Raw genomic sequence first — 24,508 nt, 5'->3', positions numbered from 1 at the left:
TGAAGCTTGACTCTAACCATCTTAAAACCGCTGAGCATTAGGATATTTAAGACTACAATTGCTTACAATATTTAAAAGAGAAAGCAAAAAGGTGGTTCCACTGTGAATAGATGTTGTTTAAAGGGGTAGTGCAGCGCTAAACATTTATTCACAAAATAACACACATTACAAAGTTATACAACTTTCTAATTAGAGATGAGCGGACTTTTCGGATTTCTGGTTCGTGAGAACCAGAACGATTGGCGTCGGATTCCCGCTGTCTGCTCGCTCCGTGCAGCGGGTGGATACCTCTTAAGGAACGCTTGGAAAACTGGGATACAGCCAATGGCCAATGGCGTTCCTTAGGAGGTATCCACCCGCTGCACAGAGCGAGCAGACAGCGGGAATCCGACGCCGATAGTTCTTGTTCTCACGAACCAGAAATCTGAAAGTCCACTCATCTCTATTTCTAATGTGTGTTATGTATGCAAATGTCCCCCTTCCCCGTGTTCCCCCCACCCACGCTAGACCCGGAAGTGTTGGTGCATTATTCTTACCGCATTCGTGTCGACCCCCGGCCGCCATCTTGTGACAATGACGTCGTCTTCGGGAGGCCGGCCGAACCGCTCCATCCGTCTTATAAGGCCCCCCTATGCCGGAATCAATGTACATGATCATTAATTCCAGTCGTAGGTAGTGTTAAAAAATGTCCGTTTACGGCAGAACAGCCAATGTTTGTACAGAGTGTGAACATAGCCTTGACATGTATGCCAGATCTCAGGTATTAATAGTAGTATATCCAACTAATGGTGCGTTTACACAGAGAGATTTATCTGACAGATTTTTGAAGCCAAAGCCAGGAACAGACTATAAACAGGGTGCAGGTCATAAAGGTCTTTTCAAGTCCATTTCTGACTTTGGCTTCCAAAATTGGTCAGATAAATCTGCCTGTGTAAACGCACCATAAGAAAGACTGAAGATGAGGTTCACATGCAGTATAAAAAGCATAACCGTAATGAATGATCTGATTCTATACTGGAAGGAGTGATCAAGGTGCTCTCGATCTAGAAGCAGGAGATTCCCAGGAATTAGGGATCTACTTAGTCTTAGGGGGAGATTTATCAAACTGGTGTAAGGTAGAATTGTCTTAAATACCCCTAGCAACCAATCAGATTCCACTTTTCATTCCTCACAGACTCCTTAGAAAATGAAAGATGGGATCTGATTGGTTGCTAGGGGCAACAAAGGGCCCTATTCCACAGTAACGATAATCGGCCGGATCGGCCGCATTTGGCCCGATTCGGCCGATTATCGTTCGGTGAAATAGAGAGAACGATCAGCCGATGATCGTGTCATCGGCTGATCGTTCATTTAGGGGCAGACCTAAAATCATCGTTCCCCCACCGCGCATCGCTTCGGTTGAATAGCGGTGCGAGGCGGGCGACCGACGATTTGACAGCAGCAGCAGCATACATCACCTGTCCAGGCTTCTCCTCCGCGGGTCTTCATCCCCGGGTCCAGCGCGCTCTATCTTCTGAGTGGCCGGTCAGCTGACGGAGCGCTCAGCCAATCACAGGCCGGGACCGCCGCGGCCTGTGATTGGCTGAGTGTGGCCTGTCAGCTGACTGGCCATTCAGAAGATAGAGCGCGCGGGACCCTGGGATGAAGACAGCGCGGAGAAGCCCTGACAGGTAATGTATTACTGCTGCTGCAAGGGCTGCAAGGACATCGGTAACGATGTCCTTGCAGCACTCGCTCAACGATCATCGGGCCGTGGAATAGGCCCAGTAAACGAGCGGCGATGTAGCAGATCGCTGCTCGTTTACATCGTTGATCGGGCCCTCCTCGGCCCGTGAAATAGGACCCTAAGACAATTCTACTTTACACCATGTTTGATAAATCTCCCCCTAAGGGCCAGTTCACACTGAGCAAGATCGTCGGAATCCCACCGTGCTCAGTGTGCTGCTGTAAGTGAATGGAGACGGTGCGCGCTCATCCGCTGCCTCTCCTCTCCGCTCAAAGAACTAACATGTTAGTTCTTAGAGCGGAGAGCGGACGAGCGTGCGCCTTCTCCATTCACTTACAGCAGCACACTGAGCACGGTGGGATTCCGACGATCTTGCTCAGTGTGAACTGGTCCTTAGTCTCTTGACTTCTGAGGCGAGAATCATCTCACTGCAGACCAAAAAAATTATAGACTAGCACCCCAGGGCGAAACGTTATGTAATGATGTATTCATTAAAGGAGTTATCCAGCGACAATTTTTTTTCTTTCAAAGGAACTGGTTTCAGAAAGTTATATAGATGTATCATTTAATTCATTTAATTTAAATCTCAAGTCTTCCCATACTTATCAGCTGCTGTATGTCCTTCATGAAATGTTTTGTTTTCAGTCTAACACAGTGTTCTCTGCTGCCACCTCTGTCCGAGACAGGAACTGTCCAGAGCAACAGCAAATCCCCATAGAAAACCTTTCCAGCTCTGGACAGTTCCTCACTTACTAGAACTCACTAGAAATTAAAACCTTAGACAAGGGTGAAAATTACTTGATGATAACGATGAAACATTAGCAAATGACCCTACAACTCAGTATAGGGAAGAGCTTGTGCTACTTATCAGACCTAAGGAGGATAAACCCCTTTATGAAAATGAATATCAGTTTCTCAGCCCTAGGACACCTATTGTTCCTAAATTTTATGTTCCACTAAAAATAATCCCATCAAAGGAAGCCCCATAGTCTTGGGGGGAAAGAAATGATGTCACAAAAAGCTATTTATATTGATTACATACTAAATTGGTAATGGCTCTACCATCCTATGCACATGACACTATGGACCTCCTCAATATGGCCTTACATTGTATGAGAACACCCTACTGCAAGGCACCAGTGTAAAAGCATTATATACCTCTATTCCACATCCCACATTTTGTTTCTCAGATAGGATTTCATTTTCAGGGATGAAACATATTCATTTTACGAATTCTTGCAAAAATGTATCAATAAAAATTGTTAGTTATTTGTAGCAGTACTACCACCAGCTATGGGGTACTGCGATGAGGAGCCCATGTGCCCCTGCCTATGCTAGTCTTACCATGCTGGGAAACCTGTACGGTATCAATGATCATTGTTGATGACATCTTTGTTCTGTGGTCAGAGAGTGTAGATTAGTTTGAAGACATGATAGGACTGTGAAATAAATGACAATGGGATAGGACTACACTTCACTTTTGAAATTAACCAAGATACATTGCCATTTCTTGATGATTGTAGTTTTGTAAGGTTTCCACCAGGTACTGCGGTTTCCTCTCTCACCAAAAGTGAATTTAGATTGTGAGTAGAGATGAGCAAGTACTAAAATGCTAGGGTGTTTGATACTCGAGACGAATATTTCCCGTTGCTCGGGTGCTCGTTTCGAGTAATGAGCCCCATTGAAGTCAATGGGAAACTCGAGCATTTTTGCAGGGGACCAAAGCTCTGCACAGGGAAGGTTACCTGAAAACCTGTAAACCGTAAAAAAAGGAGGCAGCATGCATGGTAGACGTATAGAGTATGTGTGTAACTGGTGCTGTTTTTTCTTTTTTTAAGGCACCCGTTGCACAGGACACTGCACAGTGAGGATAGGTATAGCTGAACTACAGATCCCAGCCAGCCAAGAGAATGTCAGCAACAGGACAAATTGACTACTGACAGCTGCACTACAAGTCCAAGCCAGCAGCCAAGAGTAGCAAAAAAATATGTTTTGAAAATTTTAAGCCCTTAGAAGGACTGTTGGGCTCTTTGTGTCGGATCCCTGCCTAACCGCACACTAAGGGCCCTATTCCACTGGACGATTATCGTTCAGATTATCGTTAAAGCGATTGAATCTAAACCATAATCGTTCGGTTGAAATGCAATTAATGACCGACCGAGAAATCGTTGATCGCTTTATAAGACCTGGACCTATTTTTATCGTTGGTCATTCGCAAATCGTTCGCATTGAATAAGAAGTCGTTTGGTCGTTCGCAGTAGATACGAACGCAATAGCGAAGAAATAGCGAAGTAAAAACGCAAATACGATCATTAGTAACGATTATCGTTCCATGGAAATGAGTGAATGTTTTCAGGTCTCTCGCAATAGCGGTCGTTTGAGATTGTTAATCGTTAATGATTATGCGAACGATAATCGTCCGGCGGAATAGGGCCCTAATTCCCTGCCTAACACTCTCCCTGACAGGCAGCAGCTCTCTCCCTAATCTCTTCCAGCCTGCGTCTGAAGCGAGCATCGCAGGACCTGATTTTTACATACCCAGATCAGGCTATGGATATGTAGTGTTCCCACATGATGCTACGAGCTCCCAAAGACTCTCCTGCATGATGACTGGCTGAAAAAAGCCGCCAAACATGCAGGAAGAGGAAGATGCCATTGTCTCAAGTATCGCACGATGCTCGTCTGAGTAAGGAGCACCATTGAGTACCCTAATACTCGAATGAGTGCAAAGCTCAGACGAGCATGCTCGCTCATCACTAATTGTGAGCCCTAATGGGGACAGGGACCAAAATTGACACATTGCAAAATCAGCTGGCGCTGTATAAATAAAGAATTATAATTATTATTATTATTATTATTATTATTATTATTATTATTAATAGACAGTTGTCATCTAGGTCCAGAAATCAGGACCTGAATTACCTTGATTTAAATGTAGGTAATTCATTTTTCTTCAGCACAGGTACACATGGGCCCAGATTTATCAATGTGTGTAAAATAGAAACTGGTGTGAACTGCCCATAGCAAGCTATCGCAGCTCTGGGGAAACTAAAGCTGAGCTGTGATTGATCACTATGGTCGGTTTATACCAGTTCCTATTTTACACATTTTGATAAATCTGGGCCATAGTGTTTTTATATACACAACTGATTTCCCATAACTATAGTTACTGTCAGGGACGGATTAACTTTACTATGGGCCCCGGCCTGTTCACCAAGCTTAGTCCTCCCCATCCCACTGTAACTATGGCAGCACTAAATTAAGTCTTTTTCCTCCATAATGCAGCCTGTAAGGACCTGTGGTGACATCATTGTCACATGATAAGGTCCTTCGATATATTCTCTAATGTTACTGCACTGTCTCCCGGCTGCTGTTTTGCCCTGATTTGTACAAAATTGCGGTAAAAAAGCAGCAATTTTTATGCAAATCATGGCTGAACATAAGTCTGTTTGGGGGGCCATAGGCACCTCAGGAGTTCAGGGCCCCGGGCTATCGCCCGAAACTGACCTATTGTAGTCCGCTACTGGTTACTGTACATTTAGTCCCTATAGGATATTCTGGTGGCTCTGCAGTATTTATGTCTCCGGTCATTTTGGGCCAAGAACTATTCTGTTTGCATATTAATAAATAAATAAGAGACCTGACCACTTCCCTTAAAGCGTACCTATCATTACAACAAATAATAAATGTGAATATGAGCATTTGGGCCATGTGGAAAAGTTGCAGAATACTGTATTTGGATATTATCCAGCTAGTGCTCGCCATATGTGACCTTCATATTATGTTTTTCCATATAGATTCCCAATAACTAGGACATATGATTAGCTGGTTCATCTTTACCTCCAGTTGACATATGTATATTTGTTTCTGGGTTGTCCATGAGTAATGTTCACCTCACTTAATATGGCCTACTTAGACTGTATTGTTTATTAATACCCACTGGTAGGCCTGTTATAGAAACATGTATGCGACCAACAGAGTATATTTTTCTCAGGTATCATACTCACCTCCTAGTATACCGTAAAAATATTTATTGATGTTAAAAATTACTTATCACTACTGTTCTCAGAAAGCATATGTCTAAGGCTCCCTTCTTAGTTTGTACATCCCCTGGAACACAGGCCAGTGATTAAACTTCAGACTTAAAGTGACTGTACCACCGGGACCAGACTGAAGCACTGGAAGCGGGCCGACCCACCCTTAGTGAGAGAAAACCCTAGCCCCTCTATGATAGGGTTCCATTGATTCTAATGGACTCACATCATGGAGGGGCTGGGGTTTCTTCCGACTGGGTGTGGGTCGGCCCACCTCCAGTGCTTCAGTCTGGGCCCGGTGGTACAGTCACTTTAAGACTTTAGTTGTCAGGAGCCGGCCAGCAGGCTTGGCTCCCGGCACTCCAGGAGAGTGTCAACAGCCTCTTGCTAGGGGCATGCCAGCGGCGTCCATAGTTTCTTGCCACGGCTAGGGCCTCAACACCTCCTGGCCAATCGGCTCAGGTATTATTTATAATGTCATGCTGACTGGCGGCCGGCACGGCCAGTCAACTCTGTGATGTAACTGGGGACTGGAGTCTCTGGCCCAATTAAGTTCTGGGGTTGGGACTCCGTCCTTTAGCGGGTTTAGCGTAAGGGCTTCACCTTGTCTTGACATTAGGAGTCCCGTCCTGACATTAGTACTATTGTACTTCCTTTAGGACACCGGCATATAATATATCAATTATGTAATAATAATAATATAAATAATAGATACATTTTTGGTCCTTATTGTTAGTGTTGGTACGAGTGCTTCAGCCTGGGCCTGGTGGTACAGTCACTTTAAGTCATATATTAGGAAGCCTAACTGTATATTTGTTTGAAGGGATAATATTTTCGGACTTTTTTAAATACTTTCCTAGAAACTTGGCTGTGTTTTTGTGTTTTCATAATCAAGGTGCTCTGCAACAGGAGGGATTTTTTTTTAACAACCATAGAAATCTCCAATTCTACAAGGTGTTGTTTCTTGAAGAAAAAAAATCCCTCTTTAGGCTGGGTTCACACTACGTATATTTCAGTCAGTATTGTGGTCCTCATATTGCAACCAAAACCGATCAGACGGCCGGAGCTGCGGGGGGGCGATCGGGGCTGCGGGGGGGCGATCGGGGCTGCAGGAGGGTGATCAGACGGCCGGGGCTGCGGGGGGCGATCGGGGCTGCGGGCGGGCACTGGAGCAAGCATATACTTTACCTGATCCCGGCTCCGACTTGCTGAAGACTCCGGGAAACGCCGAAGCAAGCCGGAGCCGGGATCAGGTAAAGTATATGCTCCGGCGGCCGGGGGGTTAACGGGGCGGGCTGGGGACAAACTCACAGCAGGGATGTATATCCCTGCTGCGATTTTATCTAACATTGAAAGAATAGGGCCGGGATCCGCAGCGAGAGGACTCACTGCGGATCCGGCAAGTGTGTTTGTCCCCTAAATGGTGGCCATCCACTCAATTTCAACATTGTGTGAACAGAGCCTTTCTGTGTTTTTAATCCACTCCTGGTTTTGGTTGCAATATGAGGACCACAATACTGACTGAAATATACGTAGTGTGAACCCAGACTCAGAAAGAACCTGGCATGATGATCAGCAGTTAGAATTGAGGGAGACCACCTCTGGCTCCATATTTCCCCTGTTGATATAAATGACTTATGTAGTGCATGGATGCGCTTATTCCACCAGAGAGAGAGTTGCTGTAGCAGATATTCTTGTCTTTCTGAATTGCTCTATATAACAGTTCATCTGCAATTAAAGGGTTAAAGAAATCAACTGGTTTGAGAAATTTATATAGATTTGAAATTTATATCTATTTTAAAAAATCTCTTGTCTTCCAGTACTTATAAGCTGCTTTTTGTCCTGCAGGAAGTGGTGTATTCTTTCCAGTCAGACACACTGCTCTCTGCTGCCACCTCTCTCCATGTTAGCAACTGTCCAGAGCAGGGGAGTTTCCTGTCTCGGAAAGAATCCAACACTTCCTGCAGGACATAAAGCAGCTGATAAATACAGGAAGACTAGAGATTTTTAATAGAAGTAATTTACAAATCTGTATACATTTCTGACACCAGTTGATTTGAAAGAAGACACTTTTCGCTGGATAACCCCTTTAAAGAGGTGTCTGTGATTGGTCTTTCTAGCCACACACCATTTATCTGCCTGCTGAACTCTGTTGTATTACTCACCTCTGTTTGTCACCCAGATTTCCCTTTCAGATTTGGTTCTACACATGACTTATGTAGTGCATGGATGCGCTTATTCCACCAGAGAGAGAGTTGCTGTAGCAGAGAGGAGGAAACATTTTTTCAAATATCCAGGGACGCTTCTGCCATGAGGCAGAATGAGTATTCCACCTCAGGCGGCAGATTTTGCGCCCCTGCAGGGGGCGGCAAGGTCTTCACCGCTGTCATTTTAGTTGAGTTTAACTTAGCTAAAATGACAGCAGCAGTCGCGGCCCCACCACACATCTTGCCGCCCGCGCTCCCCGGCATGCCCACGCACTGCCGGGTTCCCTGGTTGCCCAGCGCTCTGATAAGTGCAGGGACACTGTTATCACACAGCAATGTCCCGGCACCTATCACTGCCGCTGCTCTCTCTTTCCTTCTCCCAGTAGCAGCTCAGCAGCGTTCAGTGCTAGGGACAGGAGACGCTGCTGGGGAAAGGAAAGAGACAGCGCAGCGACTAGCACGGGGCTACCTCCCTTCTTCCCCTGCAATCCGCGCCGCCCAGGAATCCGCGCCGGCAACTGCAGGCCCCCAACAACCCTGCACCCGGGCAGTGGTGGTATAACATGTTTACCTACGCCTGTGCCAGCATGCTCCTCTTCTGACACACCAGAGCCTTTATTAGCCATCTCCTGGGACCTGGCGAGGCTTCCCTAGGTTGCTGGAGAAATGGGCATAAAGAGATGCCATTCTATTTGCCCAGAGCAGAGCAGGGGTACTGTCAGGAGACTGGGGTCTTGGGTCAGTCAGATCAAACCCTGGCATTCTAAATCTCCCTATTCTTGTCTTTCTGAATTGCTCTATATAGCACTTTATCTGCAATGAAAGGGTTAAAGAAATGTTTTTCTTTCAAATCAACTGGTTTGAGAAATTTATATAGATTTGAATTTTATGTCTATTTAAAAAATCTCTTGTCTTCCAGTACTTATAAGCTGCTGTTTGTCCTGCAGGAAGTGGTGTATTCTTTCCAGTCTGACACAGTGCTCTCTGCTGCCACCTCTGTCCATGTCAGGAACTGTCCAAAGCAGGAGAGTTTCCTGTCTCGGAAAGAATCCAACACTTCCTGCAGGACATACAGCAGCTGATAAATACAGGAAGACTAGAGATTTTTAATAGAAGTAATTTACAAATCTGTATACATTTCTGACACCAGTTGATTTGAAAGAAGACGCTTTTCGCTGGATAACCCCTTTAAAGAGGTGTCTGGGATTGGTCTTTCTAGCCACACACCATTTATCTGCCTGCTGTATTACTCACCTCTGTTTGTCACCCAGATTTCCCTTTCAGATTTGGTTTGGTTGTTGTGCTATACCTGGCATTTTCTTCTGTCTCTGTTTTGTGATTTTGTTCCTGATCTATTCTTATGGTTTGTCCTGGCTAGCCTGACTTTTTTTCAGATTTTCAGTCCATTTCCCTATGCCTCAAGCTATTATAGGAAGGGATAGTCACAGAAGACAGCAGGCAGCGACATAAGGGCCAAAACGTTCTGCAGCAGTAAAGGGTTAACACAATTTGCACTTTGAAAAGGCGCATTATCATAATAAAAGATGGCGTCATCATCACCAAACCTGTTTTCTATTGATGGAATAGAAAGGGTCTATAATGTCTATGTACACCTGTGCTTCCATTGTTGGGGTAATGACTAATCTCCACTGGTCCTTTACCTGACTCATAACCTCATATCAATGAGCGGGATTATTTTTTTCAGCTGTCATCTTTATGTTTCGTCCACTATAGTGAATGGGCTTTCCATGTTATCCATCACGAGAAATAAAAATGGGTCAATTATCCTATATTTTTTCTCTGTGCCAGTTCCACTACTGGTTTTAACTAAAACAAAGACCAAAGTGAATCCATAGATCCAGCCTAGGGCAGTTTTCCTATTAGCAATCATGTGATTCGCAGATCATGTGATTGACTTATTCCTCTTTGAATGACATGATTCTAGTTTTGTAATGTGAAAAACCACCAAAGAAAATGCAACACAAATCACCCCACACATTTACACATGCCTTTTTTTACGCTGGAAAAAAAAAACAATGAAGGTCTTTGGGAGATAAAAAATGACACAAACATCCAGTAAATAAAGCAACATGCATCAGACAGCATAAAAAACACACATAAAGCACATGACAAAGGCACATAGAGGTAAATGTCATACTATGTGGTGAATAAAAAAACATTCAAACTATTTCCCGAACTCTTTTGCAATCTGTTTTTTAACCGTTTTTGTTTTTTTTAACAAAAAACGGATGCATTTGTGTGCATCCGTTTTGCCATTGACTTCCATTATAAAAAAAAAAAAAAAGGATCAAACAGGGTTAAAAAAAACGTATTGCAAAAACGCCTAAGGCTGGGTTCACACTACATTTTTGTAATACGTTTTTTTTGCTAAAACTGATGAAAAACGGATGAAAAAAACATATTACATTTGTGTGCATCCGTAGGATCCGGTTTAATATGGACTTCCATTATTTAAAAAAAAAACACATCAAAACGGATCTATTTTTTGTTTTAACTAAGGCTACGTTCACATCAGCGTTTGACCATCCGGCACCATTCCGTCTACCTTTTCCGTTTTGGAGTAAGCAAAACGGAAACTGTCGGATCCGTTAAAATCCCCATAGACTCCCATGATATATTAGTGTGCTCCGTTTGCCCTAATTGTGCTCCGTTTGCATGCAATCCGTTCAAGATCCGTTTTTTTGAACGGAAGAAAAAATAGTGTTTGCAGTATTTTTCTTTCCGCTTAAAAAAACGGATCACGAACGGAAAGTGCACTTCCGTTTTTTTTTTACATTGTAGTCAACGAGGACGGATCTAAAACGGAAGGTATTTCCGTTCACATCCGTTTTTTTCATCCATTTTTGCACTGAGCATGCGCAGAAGCAGCAAGAAACCAAAGAAGAAAAATAAACGGATAGAAAAACGGATGCTGACTGATGCAAACGGATGCAAACTGATGTACAAAAGTCAGTTTTTTTAAGCCAAAATACAAACGGACCATTAAAAAAGATGAACATTTTGCAATCAGTTTGCATCAGTCTGCTCATCAGTTTATGCTCATCCATTTAATTAATATAGACGGATCTGTTAGAAACAAAGAAAAACGCTAGTGTGGCCGAGCCCTAAGGCTAGGTTCACACTGCGTTTTTGCAATCCGTTTTTTCATCCGTTTTTTTTTTTTTAACGGATTTTAAAAAAAAGGATGCATTTGTGTGCATCCATTTTGATCTGTTTTTCCATTGACTTCAGTTGAGAAAAAAACGGATCAAAACGGATCCGTTTTTTTTTGACGGACACAAAAACGCTACTTTTGCAAAAAATGGATGGAAAAAAAACTGATGCATTTGTGTGCATCCGTTTTGATCCGTTTTTCCATTGACAAATTGATAAATGCATCAGGTTTTTTTTCATCCATTTTTTGCAAAAAACGGATGAAAAAAACGGATTGCAAAAACGCAGTGTGAACCTAGCCTTACACAAAAATGAGGTTGACTACGTTTTTATAATGGAAGTTAATGGAAAAGGGATTAAAACGGATGGACAAACAGACAACGGATTTTGCAAAAAAACGGAGGAAAAAAATTATGGCATTATCGCTCTGTGTGAGACAATGATCAGCCAAAGAAATGATCAGCTGATCATTGTCTTTCAACTTGCTGAACAATAATCAGCTGCCGACCTTGTATAGCTATATGTCCAAGCTACCTCGTTTCCTGCTTCCCGCGGCCACCTCTGACACTTCTGGCCCCGTATCTGTACTAACAAGCCACTCAGCCAATCACTGGCTGCAGGGCTGTCCCATCTCATCCAGTGATTAGCTGAGCAGCCTGTCACTGAAGAGATGGGGCCAGAAGCGTCAGAGGTGGCTGCGGGAAGCAGGGGGGAGGGGTGGGGGCTCAGTAGGACAGCGCTGATCTAGCAGATCGGCGCTCACTAATTTGGCAAATCAGTCCGTGTAACTTGGCAAATCAGCCCTTTGTTTTGGCTCAAAAAAAAACGGCCTTAGGGTGATTTTACATAATGTTTATTTTGTACTATGCTGCAGGTTTTTTTAGTTTTTTTTTTTTTTTTTGCCACTTTTAAAAAAATACATATTTTACAAATATATGGGGAGATTTATCAACATGGCGTAAAGTGAAACTGCAGCTGCCCCTAGCAACCAATCAGATTCCACCTTTAATTTTCCAAAGAGTCTGTGAGAAATGACAAGTGGAGCTGAAACAGTTAACCCCCATTCTGACCTGGGCTGGGAGCGCAGCAGTGCTGATGTTGTAACCCTAACCCCTCCCCCTCTAGCTCCTGAGCAAGTGGTGGATTGTTGGCCAAGACTCCATGGATGTTGTCTGCAGATCATATGTGAGTCTACTGCATTTTTAGAGTTTTAAAGGGGTTATCCAGACTTAGAAAAAGTTAATGAAGCTGAACTGTAATTCTACCCACAACCTGAGGACAGGGGTGGTGCTGTTTTTGCAAGGTAGTGGCAGTGCTTTTTTAATCTTGGATATCCCCTTTAAGATTGTATTATTCAGCTGTGTAGGAATTTTTGCTGTATTTGAATGCACATTATGCAAGCACAGCAATAGCTAAGCTAATGCTCTGCCCTCCCCCCCCCCCCCTTTAGAGGCTATTTAAATGAACTGTGTATACAGTGTGAATAGAGCCTGAGGAAGCCATCCAGTTCCGGAGATTGATAGGATTTCTTCACCCTGACCTGGCAGCGGATATTGGCATTACCTACAAGCCCATTGTATAGTTGTGCCTACTCTCTAGCCCGGGGCCCAAGGTACCCTTAAAGGAGTTAACTTTCTTTCACAGTTATATAGATTTGTAATTTACTTTTATTTAAAAATCTCAAATCTTCCCATACTTATCAGCTGCTGTATGTCCTGCAGGAAATGTTGTTTTCTTTTCGATCTGACACACTGCTCTCTGCTGCCACCTCTGGCTGAGACAGGAACTGTCCAGAGCAGAAGAGGTTTTCAAGGGAGATTTTCTGCTGCTCTGGACAGTTCCTGTCCCGGCCAGAGATGTCAGCAGAGAGCACTGTGTCTGACTGATAATAAAACACCACTTTCTGCAGGACATACAGCAGCTGAGAAGTATGGGAATACTTGAGATTTTTTAATAGAGGTAAATTACAAATCTATATAACTTTCTGATACCAGTTGATTTGAAAGAAAAAGATTTTTGCTGGACAACCCCTTTAATCTATCCCTAAGCCTAGCATAGTGTATTAGTGTTGCTTGGGCGCCCAAGACCCCATTGTTAGGTCATTGACTGTCCTTCTAGCAGATGTTAACCAATGCATAGTTAAATACTATACAAGATCTGCTGTTTTGCAGTCATCTACAGTAGCTGATCTATCAGACATTTGCACAGGTGCCACTGTAAGCATGAATCATGTTTTCTTTCCTATCATGTAAATGACTGATGCATGTGCACTGCGGACTCCGGATAGATCAGGATGCCCTTTGGGAGGAAGGCAAACAGTGTGATGCTCTGGGCCATGGGTCTTCAAACTACGGCCCTCCAGCTGTTGAAAAACCACAACTCCCATCAGGGGCGTAGCTACCATGGAGGCAGGGCCGATTCTGGCTTTCCCGCCGCCTGAGGCAAACCTCAGGTGGCCGCCCCCTCACTGGCCGCCCCCCCCCCCCCCCCCGCGCACGTCCGTAACGACCCGAATACCGCCGCCAACACCGGCATCCGCCACCCCCCCTGCTGACCACACTCACCCCCCGCCGTCCCGATCGCCGCCCCGAACGCCTGAACGCGACCTCTGCCGACCCCTGGCACTCACCACAGCCTGGAGGAAGATGAGAGCTGCTGGGTGACGTCACTGGAGCCCGGCGGGACATGGGGGACATCCGTGAGTGTGGGCGGCTGGACGGCTGCTGCGGGACATGTGAGCGGCTGCGGGGCTGCTGTCATTTTAGTTAAGTGAAACTTAACTAAAATGACAGCAGGGGGAACATTTTGCCGCCCCCTGCAGGACCGCAGAATCTGCCGCCTGAGGCGGAATGCTCATTCCGCCTCATGGCAGAAGCGGGCCTGCATGGAGGCAGACCATGCAACTGCCATGGGGCAGGGGGGCCTGGGCCCCTGATGGCAAAACACATGGTCTGTCTCTATGGTAGTAGCGGGTGGATTTGCTCACTCCCCAACAGCACCTTCCTCCCCCAGAGAGACAGTGGCTCTGCATGGCAGTGACAGAATCAGGCAATGCCATTAGTGGCCACCGCCTGCATCTCCTGCCTAACCCAACATCCCCCTGCCTGCACTTTCCTTCTCCAGCCCCCTCCTCCCCCTGACAGAGACACTGCCTGGCACCATCCTCCTTCGGGTCATGTGAGTATATGCATGGGTGGTGGGGGCAGTACAGGATCCATGGGGCACCATAGTTTTTTGCTACGGGGCCCCATGAATCCTAGCTATCCCCCTGACTCCCATCATGCCCGGACAGGTAAAGCTTTGGATTTGGCTGTCCAGGCATGATGGGAAATGTAGTATTGCAGCAGCTGGAGGGCCACAGTTTGGAGACCCATGCTCTTGGCAATATTTTGCTGGATACTAGGTTTCTGGCACTCATGTGGATGTTACTTTGATATGTGTCACTTACCTAAACTATGATAGACTGATCAGGAATAGTTTGGGGAACACAAGAAAGATTTCAAAGTTTAAGCCCACCTCACAAATTACAGAAATCTATCATCACCATAGTATTTTAATCTGTCACACCATTCCCAAGTTATGGTGCGCAAACCTTGTATGTAAGTCAGTGTGGCACACCTGGGGTGGTACCAAGCCTCCTGAGCACTGCTAATCCTTGCCCGCTGCACCCACCTCCTCTCTGCTGTACACATTGGGTCTGTCCTGGCCAATTGCAGCAGATTAAGTACGTGTGATTTTACTGTACTCCGGATGCGCTGTTTTGAAAAAAAAAAAAAAAAAATCCTGTGAATACATTGCTTTAATAAAGTTATATTACTTTGCAATCTAAAGTTATTAAAATAAATTTATATTTTATTCACCATTCAACTTCCATTGACTGGGCAGCAATAAGGGGGCGACACAACCCCCTTTGCTCCACCGTTTGTGTAGCCCTGCAGTTCCTGATCCCCTGCTCTGATCAAGCACTTGCTTGAATGGCACTGTACAGACTAGGGTCCCGGTCCCCCTATGTACTTTATATTGGGGCTGCTCAACACAATCCTAGTGTCCAGCAGCCCGTGCATAGGCTGTGCTAACACCACTGACAGAATGAGTATGGGGGGAACGGGATGTGATGGCAAAATTCCATAATAGCATGCCAATGTATCCGACCAAGCAAGGGCCCCATTGATTTCCATGTCCTGATCGTAGTCAGCTGCCCTGTTCAGGTCATTTATATACGTCATGAGTTTTGTCTCAGACTGCCTATTTTTGCAAGCGCACTTTGCATTTTAATTGATTTTTTTTTTTTTTTTTTTTACATTTCTCCTTTAATACAAATTAGATGCAAATTTACATGTACTTCAAAATGGCAGCTTAAAAATAAGAATCCAGCATATCCCACATATCCTAAATGACCATCTACAAGTAAAATGCTGTCTTACTAATCATACACCCATTAAAGGGGTTGTCCAGGCAAAATAAAAAATTGCCAGCAGGGAATCACGCAAAGATAATAGAAAAACATTATGCACGTCCAGGTCCTCCGCAGCCACCACTTCCAGTCTCCTGCTGGTCTCCTTGATGTCCCAGTTCCAAATACTGCCAATCAGCCATTCAGTGACTGGGGCGGGACTTTGTTGAAGCCACCAACTGGCTAAGCAGAAAGGGGAGATAGAGGAGACCGGCAGGTCAGCAGTGGTGGTGGTGTATATATCTTCAAATGGAAAAAAAGACATTCCATATGTGATACAAAAAAAAAAAAAATAGAAAGTTTTTTGAAACTGTCAAAATACATGGCGCACACGGCATGGGGGGGGGGGGCATTTCTCATACTAGTTCTATTTGATCTACACTTCATTCTTGTCATCTCTTGATGTTACTTTCTGTATGTGCACATTCTGCATGTTAACCCCTTATCACATGTACAGCTCTCTGGAATCAGGGGCCCTTAAAAAATAAATGATGATAAAAGAAGTTGCACCTTACTTATCCCTAGTGGCTTCATAACAGAGGCGCAAGTCATCACGCTAGATCTTGGGATCAGCGTTGTCTTGACTGCAGACTTTCATCAAAGTAAAGGATGTAAAACGACAATCGATGTTGAGAGCTTAGTTTATAGCTGCCTGTGTTATGTGTTTTGTAGATGACAGTCCACAGTTGTAGAAGTTGCAAATTCTTGAGCAAAACAAACTGTTGCGCAAAAATGTGCAACAAATACATGCATGACTTGAGGTGTAGAGCAATGATAAATCTCCCTTATAGTCGAATAGTATAGATAAGTTAGATTAGCCTTTGCATTGAATGAACGAGAAATGGTGTCCACTCTGGAACAGTCATATTAAAGCCATTCTGTATCGGCACCTTGCTGCCCCCGAACCACCTTGTAGAGCTCCTCACGCCATGCCTGTTTCAGGGATTAGCTCCTGTTGCCGGTATTTAGAAGAAAAACAACTTTTATCAACGTGGCACGGTGGGGCGGGCAGTCAAACTGGTATGGCCTAGAACAATAGTTCCCTAGGCCTGTGGTGCCTCTCTCCCCGCCTCCCATCACTTTCTGGGCTGGATGGAGGCAGGGAGAGAGGTGCCGCAGACCTAGGGCATGGGTGCTCTAGGCCAAGCCGATTTGACTGCCCACCCCACCGTGCCGCATTCTAAATACCAGTTCGGGAGCATCAAGGTGGTGGTACAGAGTCATTATATCGTCAAGGAGAGTTAATAGAAACACTCAAAACTCATTCAGCCAATAATTGGGCCGTGCTAATAACGGATGTGTGGCCGATAGCGACACATTTAAATACCCGCACAAACTATTCTGTCATCGTTCATGTGGCCTGGCAGTGCAATTAATCAGGTCCTCGGGTCTTGCACGGCCCCATATCAGTATAGTAGTTGCACTGGTTATCATGTACAGGTTTCTAAAGTGCCGTGAATTCTCATTTATGTGAATACTGTGAGAGACACCAGTGGCAGAATATGCTGCCGCCTAGGCAGAAAAGAAATGCTGTCAAACTTGTTAACATGATCCTGTTCATTTTTTCACTGGATAGAGTGTATAAGGAAGGACGAAGACCTTACCAAGGTTAGATAGAAGTAATGTCTTAGAAGGTGCGGTAGATGTGTAGGTTACACAGTAATGAATAGTTGGGTGACAAGAACATAATTTGACTATTTTTTTTCTCTTCTAGATCCAGTTTTTCTGTGAAGTTCTATCATCGTCATCATCATGTGTCATCTCTGGAGATTCCACACGTCTGGTCTGAGAATTTTATAAAGGACCTATAATTATGTTTCATGTCCTTCTACCAGTTTCACCTTGCGCCTACTTTTTCCTGGAGCAAAAAACAGAACTAGCCGATACAGATGACAGAGAATAGCAGGGCTCACTTGGGCCCTTATCCACCACGATGGAAATGTGGAAAAGAAGGTCTTTCCTATGAGTCCCATTACCGTCTGAGCCAGCAATACCCAGTCATCCTGCTGCTGCTGCTCATCGTTTTGGCAATATGCTGTGCACTTATAGCTGTTACCTTTGGCACTGGCCGGGTGAGTAGAGCGTTACACTTTCTATCAATAGTACTACTAAGTCATAAGCTTGGAATGAGCAAACACTTGATTCATATATGTGCAATGATTTCCCAGGGATTACCTTCAAAGAGCTCATTCATGACTGAGTGCCTACCTTTTTTTTATGCCTACGCCTATTAGAATGAAGTTTTAGGAAATTTATTTGATAAAGTTTTGACTGAGGTTTGTCCTGTGAATATATTGTCATTTATCACCCATAATTGTTTTGCGCTATCAAATGTGTAATTCATGCCTGTGCAGACTGATAAATGACGACCTGTAGACCGCAATTTTTCTTTCGTAATCCAGAAAAAAAATGTGTTTTTGCGGATCCACCAATATGAACAGTATACAGGTGGAGTTTGTATGCCGTCGGCATTTTTCATCTTGCAAATATAGAACTAATAAGTATATGTCCTATTTTTATGCAGACGGAACTTTCGGAAAATATATAGGTCGTGGAAAAAAAAATGCATTGCCCTAAAAGAAGCAATAGGTTCTATACTGTCTTTAATTGTGGGGGAGATTTATCAAACATTGTGCAAACTGAAACTGGCTCAGTTGCCCCTAGCAACAAATCAGATTCCACCTTTCATTCCTCACAGACTCTTTGGAAAATGAAAGGTGGAATCTGATTGGTTTCTAGGGGCAACTGAGACAGTTTCACTTTACACCATGCCGAAGATTTATCAAACATGGTGTAAAGGGAAACTGGCTCAGTTGCCCCCAGCAACCAATCAGATTCCACCTTTCATTTTTCAAAGAATCTGTGAGGAATGAAAGGTGGAATCTGATTGGTTGCTAGGGGCAACTGAGCCAGTTTCACTTTACACCATATTTGATAAATCTCCCCCCATGTTTGATAAATCTCCCCCAGTATGTGGATTGAAATAAATGGTTGTGTGACGGAGTCCTATGGGGGGATTTTGCTTTTGCACATTTTTTTTCCCCACCAATCCATGTTTTTCCTGTTCTGTGGTATTTGTAAAGTAAAATTTGCATGCTAAACGTAGTCTGTATGCATTTTTTTTTTGTAATTAACAGAATGTGAAGCAGTTTTTAGCTTGTGCAGACCAATTCATTTTTGCACAGCCATTTACCACCATTAATCAGGTGTAAAATTAGGACAAATTCAGGTGAAAAACTGGGACAAATTCACCAAAGTTTCTTGTGCATGATACATTTCACAAAAAAAAACTGCTAAACACTGCAGACAGGAAAAGAAATCACAATTAGGCCATGTTCAGATGCTGTAAGAACAGCGGCTGCTGTGTGTCAAACAATGGACGCTGTCTGATATGTTCACCCGGCCGATACTGCAGTATCAGCCGGATGAACATCACTTGATTCTAATAGGAATGTTGGCACATTGTAGTGTGTCCGCACTCCAATTTTGCCATAGACCAAAGTGTAAAGTACGGCCGGGAGCCGTACTTTACACTGTGTGCACAGCTTGTTTTGTACGTCCGCTGTTCACTGAACTGCGGCCGTACAAAATAGACCTGTCGATTATTTTGTGTGGCCGTTGTTCCATACACTTCAATGTAAATGATCGCTGTCAATAAACAACGCCGTTCTTTATTGCTAAAATACAGCACGCGAACGTCCCAGCTATGTGTTCATGTGGGGAAAAAAAATTATACATAGCAGTCAATGAGATTCTGACACTCTTTTAAAACAATGTTTAAGCATGAGGACTGCGTTGGTCTCAGTTCACATTGCATTTTTACAACTGGAATAACATAGTGCACAGTGCAGTTCTTGTTGAACAGTAAAGCCTGATAGATCACTAATGTCATATAGTCAATTGGGATTCCTGAGGTTCTGTTTTAAGAAATGATCCATAAAAGTTGTCATCACTACGCTAATAATGTTAGCCATGGTACTAAAGTGGCTTTTTTTAAAGCATTTTTAGAAGAATATAAATGGATCTCAGAGTTAGGAAGGAAAGGGGAATGCTTTATGTTCCTCATGTTTTTGGGATTTGTTCATTGCATTTTCAAAATATAAAGCGTAAACACTGTACTGACACAACATTGGGCTGTATTATTGCAGATGTTTTTTTTATTACATTTTAAAGACAAATCTAACCTGCTGATGTGTCCCTTTGTGTGCATGGGGCGCTGAGGATGAAGGTAAGTTTTACATGTAGTTTGTAGTTATGTCCACAGGCTACTAGAACAATTTATAGCACTGGGGCGGCAGTCCTGTTCTCAGTGCTTCACACCGCTGTGTTAGCCTTTGGAAATAACCACAAACTACTCGGAAACGGCACAGACGAAGGAGAAAATATACTAAGGCCACATTCACACGTCCGTAAGCTTGTGGACCCTATGGACTGGGAAGCCCTATAATGGAGTGTGTCCCTCCATAAACATCATGCCAGTAGTGGGGAAACTGTTTGAATGTCTGCGGCACTGTAATGATGGACCTGCGTGGCTGTGTCACTACAGTGCATCATTACAGTGCTGCAGAGATTCAAACAGTTTTCCTGTTCCCAGGATGATGTTGATGCATCTTGATGGGCAGAGAAACACTCCATCACAGGGCTTCCCTATCCATTGGGGCCACAAAATTATGGACGTCAGAATAAGCCCCTACTTTAATCCTCGTCGCCCAGTGTGCAATAGGGACACATCAGTAGGTTAGATTCGTATAACCTGCTGATAGTTCTCCTTTATGGATGAATAATCATTTTAGCTGACTGACAAGAAATTTATTGTTTGGAAATAAGTTGTCTGCGTTTGAAGCTTTTAGCCGATGGATGGATAAGAGACACTTTGTCCAGCTTTGCCTGTTTACTTTATCCCTTACAAACGTTCCTTTCTTTTTGCACACCCATATGTCCAGCAGCTTCAGACAGCTTTCACTTCCTTTCCATGGAAGAAAAAAGAACCAGAATAGCCAAAAAAAAAGTTTTATTTATCCAAGTGGAAAGGGGGTATACAGTTACCTCTGAGACACCTACAGGATTTGCTTTATGACACCTAATATTATTAGAACCAGAGAAAAAGTTGGTATCTCCCAATTATTTTATGCTACTGCTAAATTCTAACTTGGCTACTCCATGACATGGTGGCCTCTTGGAAAATTATACATACTTTATACTGCCAGCTTTTTCATCCAAGTTCCTACCCATCCGTGAGTTCCCAGCATTCCCACAGGGGAGAGACTGCAGACTCTTTAGGGTGTAACGTAAGCGGCAGATTTGGAGGCTGGGACATAAAAGGGAGCTAACGGAGAGGAGATCGCGTACTTGTCAGGGATTCAATGTGATTTACCATCTACCTTCTGAGCACTTTCTTCTTACAGTTGAAAGAAACCAGTGCCACTGTGTTAGTAAATAGGGGAACTACAAGGGGGATTTGATGTATCAGAAATTTAAAGGGGTTTGCCTCGGAAAGAGTGGTTTTATCGGTCTTAAAAGTGACTCTGTACCCACAATCTGACCCCCCAAACTGCTTGTACCTTCGGATAGCTGCTTTTAATCAAAGATCTGTCCTGGGGTCCGTTTGACAGGTGATGCAGCTATTGTCCTAAAAAACAACTTTTAAACTGGCAGCCCTTGGCCTACGGGAGTGGCCCAGATTGTGCATGCATTAGGCTGGCACACCCTCTCTGTCCCTCCTCCCCACCCACCTCATCATTAGGAATGCTCCAGGCAGATTGCCTACTATTCATTAGCTGTGTGAATACTGAACATGGGCTGGATCGTTAAGTAGCTGTGCAAATGTTCAGCATGGAGAAAATGTTCCAGTGGCATTCCTAATGATGAAGAGGGTGGGGAGGAGGGACAGAGGGGTGGTGCAAAGTTAGGGCACAGATATTCTAAGCCAAGCCACATCCGTAGGGCATGGGGCTGTAAGTTTAAGACAATAACTGCATCACCTGCCGAACGGACCACAGGACAGATCTTGGATTAAAAGCAGCTATCTGAAAGTACAAGTGGTTTGGGGGGGTCAGATTGTGGGTACAGGGTCGCTTTAAGTTTTCCCATATACTACTCAGTATTGTATGAAGGACCTGAGAGGTTCATTGGGGAACTTGAGAGTTCTTTTGGTAAGGCAATGTCCTAAATAAGTAGATTCTTATACACATTCTGCCTTGGTATATCTTGATGCCGTGGTGCCCTCCGCCTCATGAGGACTACTTTGCCTACTAGATTCGACCCTAGGTTCTAATTTCCTATCTTTTTCATTGCATAGATGTTCTTTGGATCACTTACTTAATCTGTGGCCACCTTTATGTTTCCATGAAAGAAAATGGACCCAGAAGTATTTCAATATTTATAGTAATTTTAGTGTATTAACTAGGGATGAGCGAACCGAACCGTAACGAACCAGATTCGTTACGAACTTTGCAAAAAGTTCGGTTCATCCCAGAAACCGAACTTTGAGAAAGTTCGTAACGAATCTAGTTAAAATAACAATAACAAATAGAATCAAAGACATCTTTAAAAAGTGATGCAAACACCTCTGGAATGCATCTGGGAAAGCAGGGAAACAGTATTAGAGGAATCGGCATTACGGGGTTAGCGATCCTCTGCAATAATGCCGACTCCTCTAATGGTTAATATATTTAATTAATAGAACATATTTTCATTGTAATAAAGTCACTTTCGTTGTTCAATAATTTAATTAAAACAATTCCATCATTGTGCAATTAGGGGGAACCCTACTAGGTTTTTTTTAATTATTTATTTATTTAAAAAAAAAACACGAGTAGGGTTCCCCCTATTTTCATAACCAGCCAGGTTAAAAACCAAGCGACAGCAGCCTGGTAACACCAGGGTGGGAAGAGCCATTGGTTTAGGCCCTCCCCAGCCTAAATCTTATCAGCCTGCTGCCGCCCAGTCCAGGAGCGCCAATTTTGACGCTCCGGGGCCACTGGCACCCGGCTCTTCCCAGTACCCCTGGTGGCATTGGGTACTGGGGTAATAATGGGGGGTTAGTGTTAGCCATTTTATACCGGCTAACACTAGGCCCCGACTTAGTAATGGATTCCGTCTATTAGACGGCTTCCACTACTAAGTCTATAAAGTAAAGAAATAAAGACAAGACACAAGTGAATTTTTTTTTATATTCAAATAAAAACACCCCCACACCCCTCATTGACCATTTTATTTAAAAAAAAAAATCCAAACAACCGCTGGTCATCGACGTAGTCCACCGAATCCGACGTAATCCACAGGATACCGATATCTGAAAAACAAAAAGGGAGAAACACACAAAAAACACACAAACAGGAGCACAACACCCATCATTGTGAGCGGTGTTGTGCACCTTACAGTATGCAGCATCTTTACAGATCGCTGCTTACAGTCTGGCCCCCAAGGGGTTAAGGGAGGATGCATTGCATCCCCCTTAACCCCTTGGGGGCCAGACTGATGTCAGACTGCACTCATCCCAGCAAGGAAGGGGTTAACTGACCCCCCCCTTCCTTGCTGGGAGGGGTGCAGTGCTGGGGAGGGGGTGGGGAGAGTTCTATACTCACCCCCATGTGTCCTCTTCGCTGGTCCGCAGCACAATGAAGTCACTGTGCTGCGGACCCGCTAATTATATGTGCGATCAGCTGAGCGCACATATGATTCAAAATGTTTCTTCTAATAATGCTATTGTAATAGCATAATTAGAAGAAACATTTGATGTTTTAATTAAAGTAAAGTATTGATTATTACAGTGAGCTCTTTTTACCGGCTATATGAATTAACGGCTTAATGGAGCTTCCTGTAATAATTAATATTTAATTAATAAAACACATTTTCGTTGTAATAAAATTAATTTCGTTGTTCAATAATTTAATTTAAACAAATCCATACTTGTGCAATTAAATATACTGTAAAAAATTAAATATATATAAATAAACATTTATTTATATATATATATATTTATTTTAACAGTATATTTAATTGCACAATGATGGATTCGTTTTAATTAAATTATTGAACAACGAAAGGGACTTTATTACAACGAAAATATGTTCTATTAATTAAATATATTAACCATTAGGGGAGTCGGCTCAGCATTATTGCCGATTTGCCGGCTATTTTTTTTTTTTTCACTATTTTTGCACTTTGATTTTTTTCCATTGTAATAGCAACTGCACCTACACGAAACTATACCCTATCTTGCTCCCACTATTGTAGCTGCAATTATTCAGCCATTATTGCAAGGTTCATCTTCGGTTCAGTTCGTCAGAACCCGAACTTCAAGAAAGTTCGGGGGATCGAATCGAGCCGAACTTGTCAAAAGTTGACAGCTGTATTTAAATGTATCCGCCATGTTTCATTGGTGGTCCACATAAATTTGCAGAGAAGTCAGTGCCTCCGCTAGGCCTGTTTGGTATCACTGTGTTTGGAAATGTCCGATCTATTAAAATATGTTATGTTATGAAAAGTGCATGGCGAATGTCAGAAACGTAAAAAAAAAAAAACTAGAAAAATGACAGAATTGCAGTTTTCGGTGTATCAAATCCAACAAAAAATGGAATAAAAATGAGAATCTGCTGATCTAGGCACAAATGGTACCAATAAAAACTACAGATTAGGATTGAAAAAAATGTGTATATTTTAAACGAAGAGGAAAAAATAAAGTTATAGAATTATAGAAGGTTATAGAATTTATCAACCCTGCGCCCGATGTACGCCCTGCTTTTATGATGAGAGGACAAAGTATGTGGCAAGGTGTGGAGGAGGTGTGGACTGCCCGCCTGGCTGCAAGGCTGCCACTGTAAAATAGTGACCTATCATACAGCCACTTAGTGACTGCCAGCAGTGTTCAGCAGACTTGAGGAAACTGTTCGGGTTCAGCAACTTCTCCAAA

General features: G+C 43.4%; 1 protein-coding gene across 4 annotated transcripts in view; it reads left to right on the top strand.

Annotated features, from left to right (window-relative positions):
• The window catches only part of ADCY4 (adenylate cyclase 4), a 79,067-nt gene that overhangs the window by 11,400 nt on the left and 43,159 nt on the right, over nucleotides 1–24,508 (top strand). For all 4 annotated transcript variants that reach the window (XM_069961574.1, XM_069961576.1, XM_069961577.1 and 1 more), the window contains exon 2: nucleotides 17,309–17,666. In XM_069961574.1, coding sequence (XP_069817675.1) covers nucleotides 17,484–17,666 — 183 coding nt within the window. In that variant the 5' untranslated portion in view covers nucleotides 17,309–17,483. The remainder of the gene's footprint in view (nucleotides 1–17,308; nucleotides 17,667–24,508) is intronic.

Source organism: Dendropsophus ebraccatus, chromosome 3 (assembly GCF_027789765.1).
Source record: "Dendropsophus ebraccatus isolate aDenEbr1 chromosome 3, aDenEbr1.pat, whole genome shotgun sequence".
Lineage (NCBI taxonomy): Eukaryota > Metazoa > Chordata > Amphibia > Anura > Hylidae > Dendropsophus > Dendropsophus ebraccatus.
Note: the sequence above shows the minus strand (reverse complement) of the source record. Positions and strands in the feature narration are given on the sequence as shown.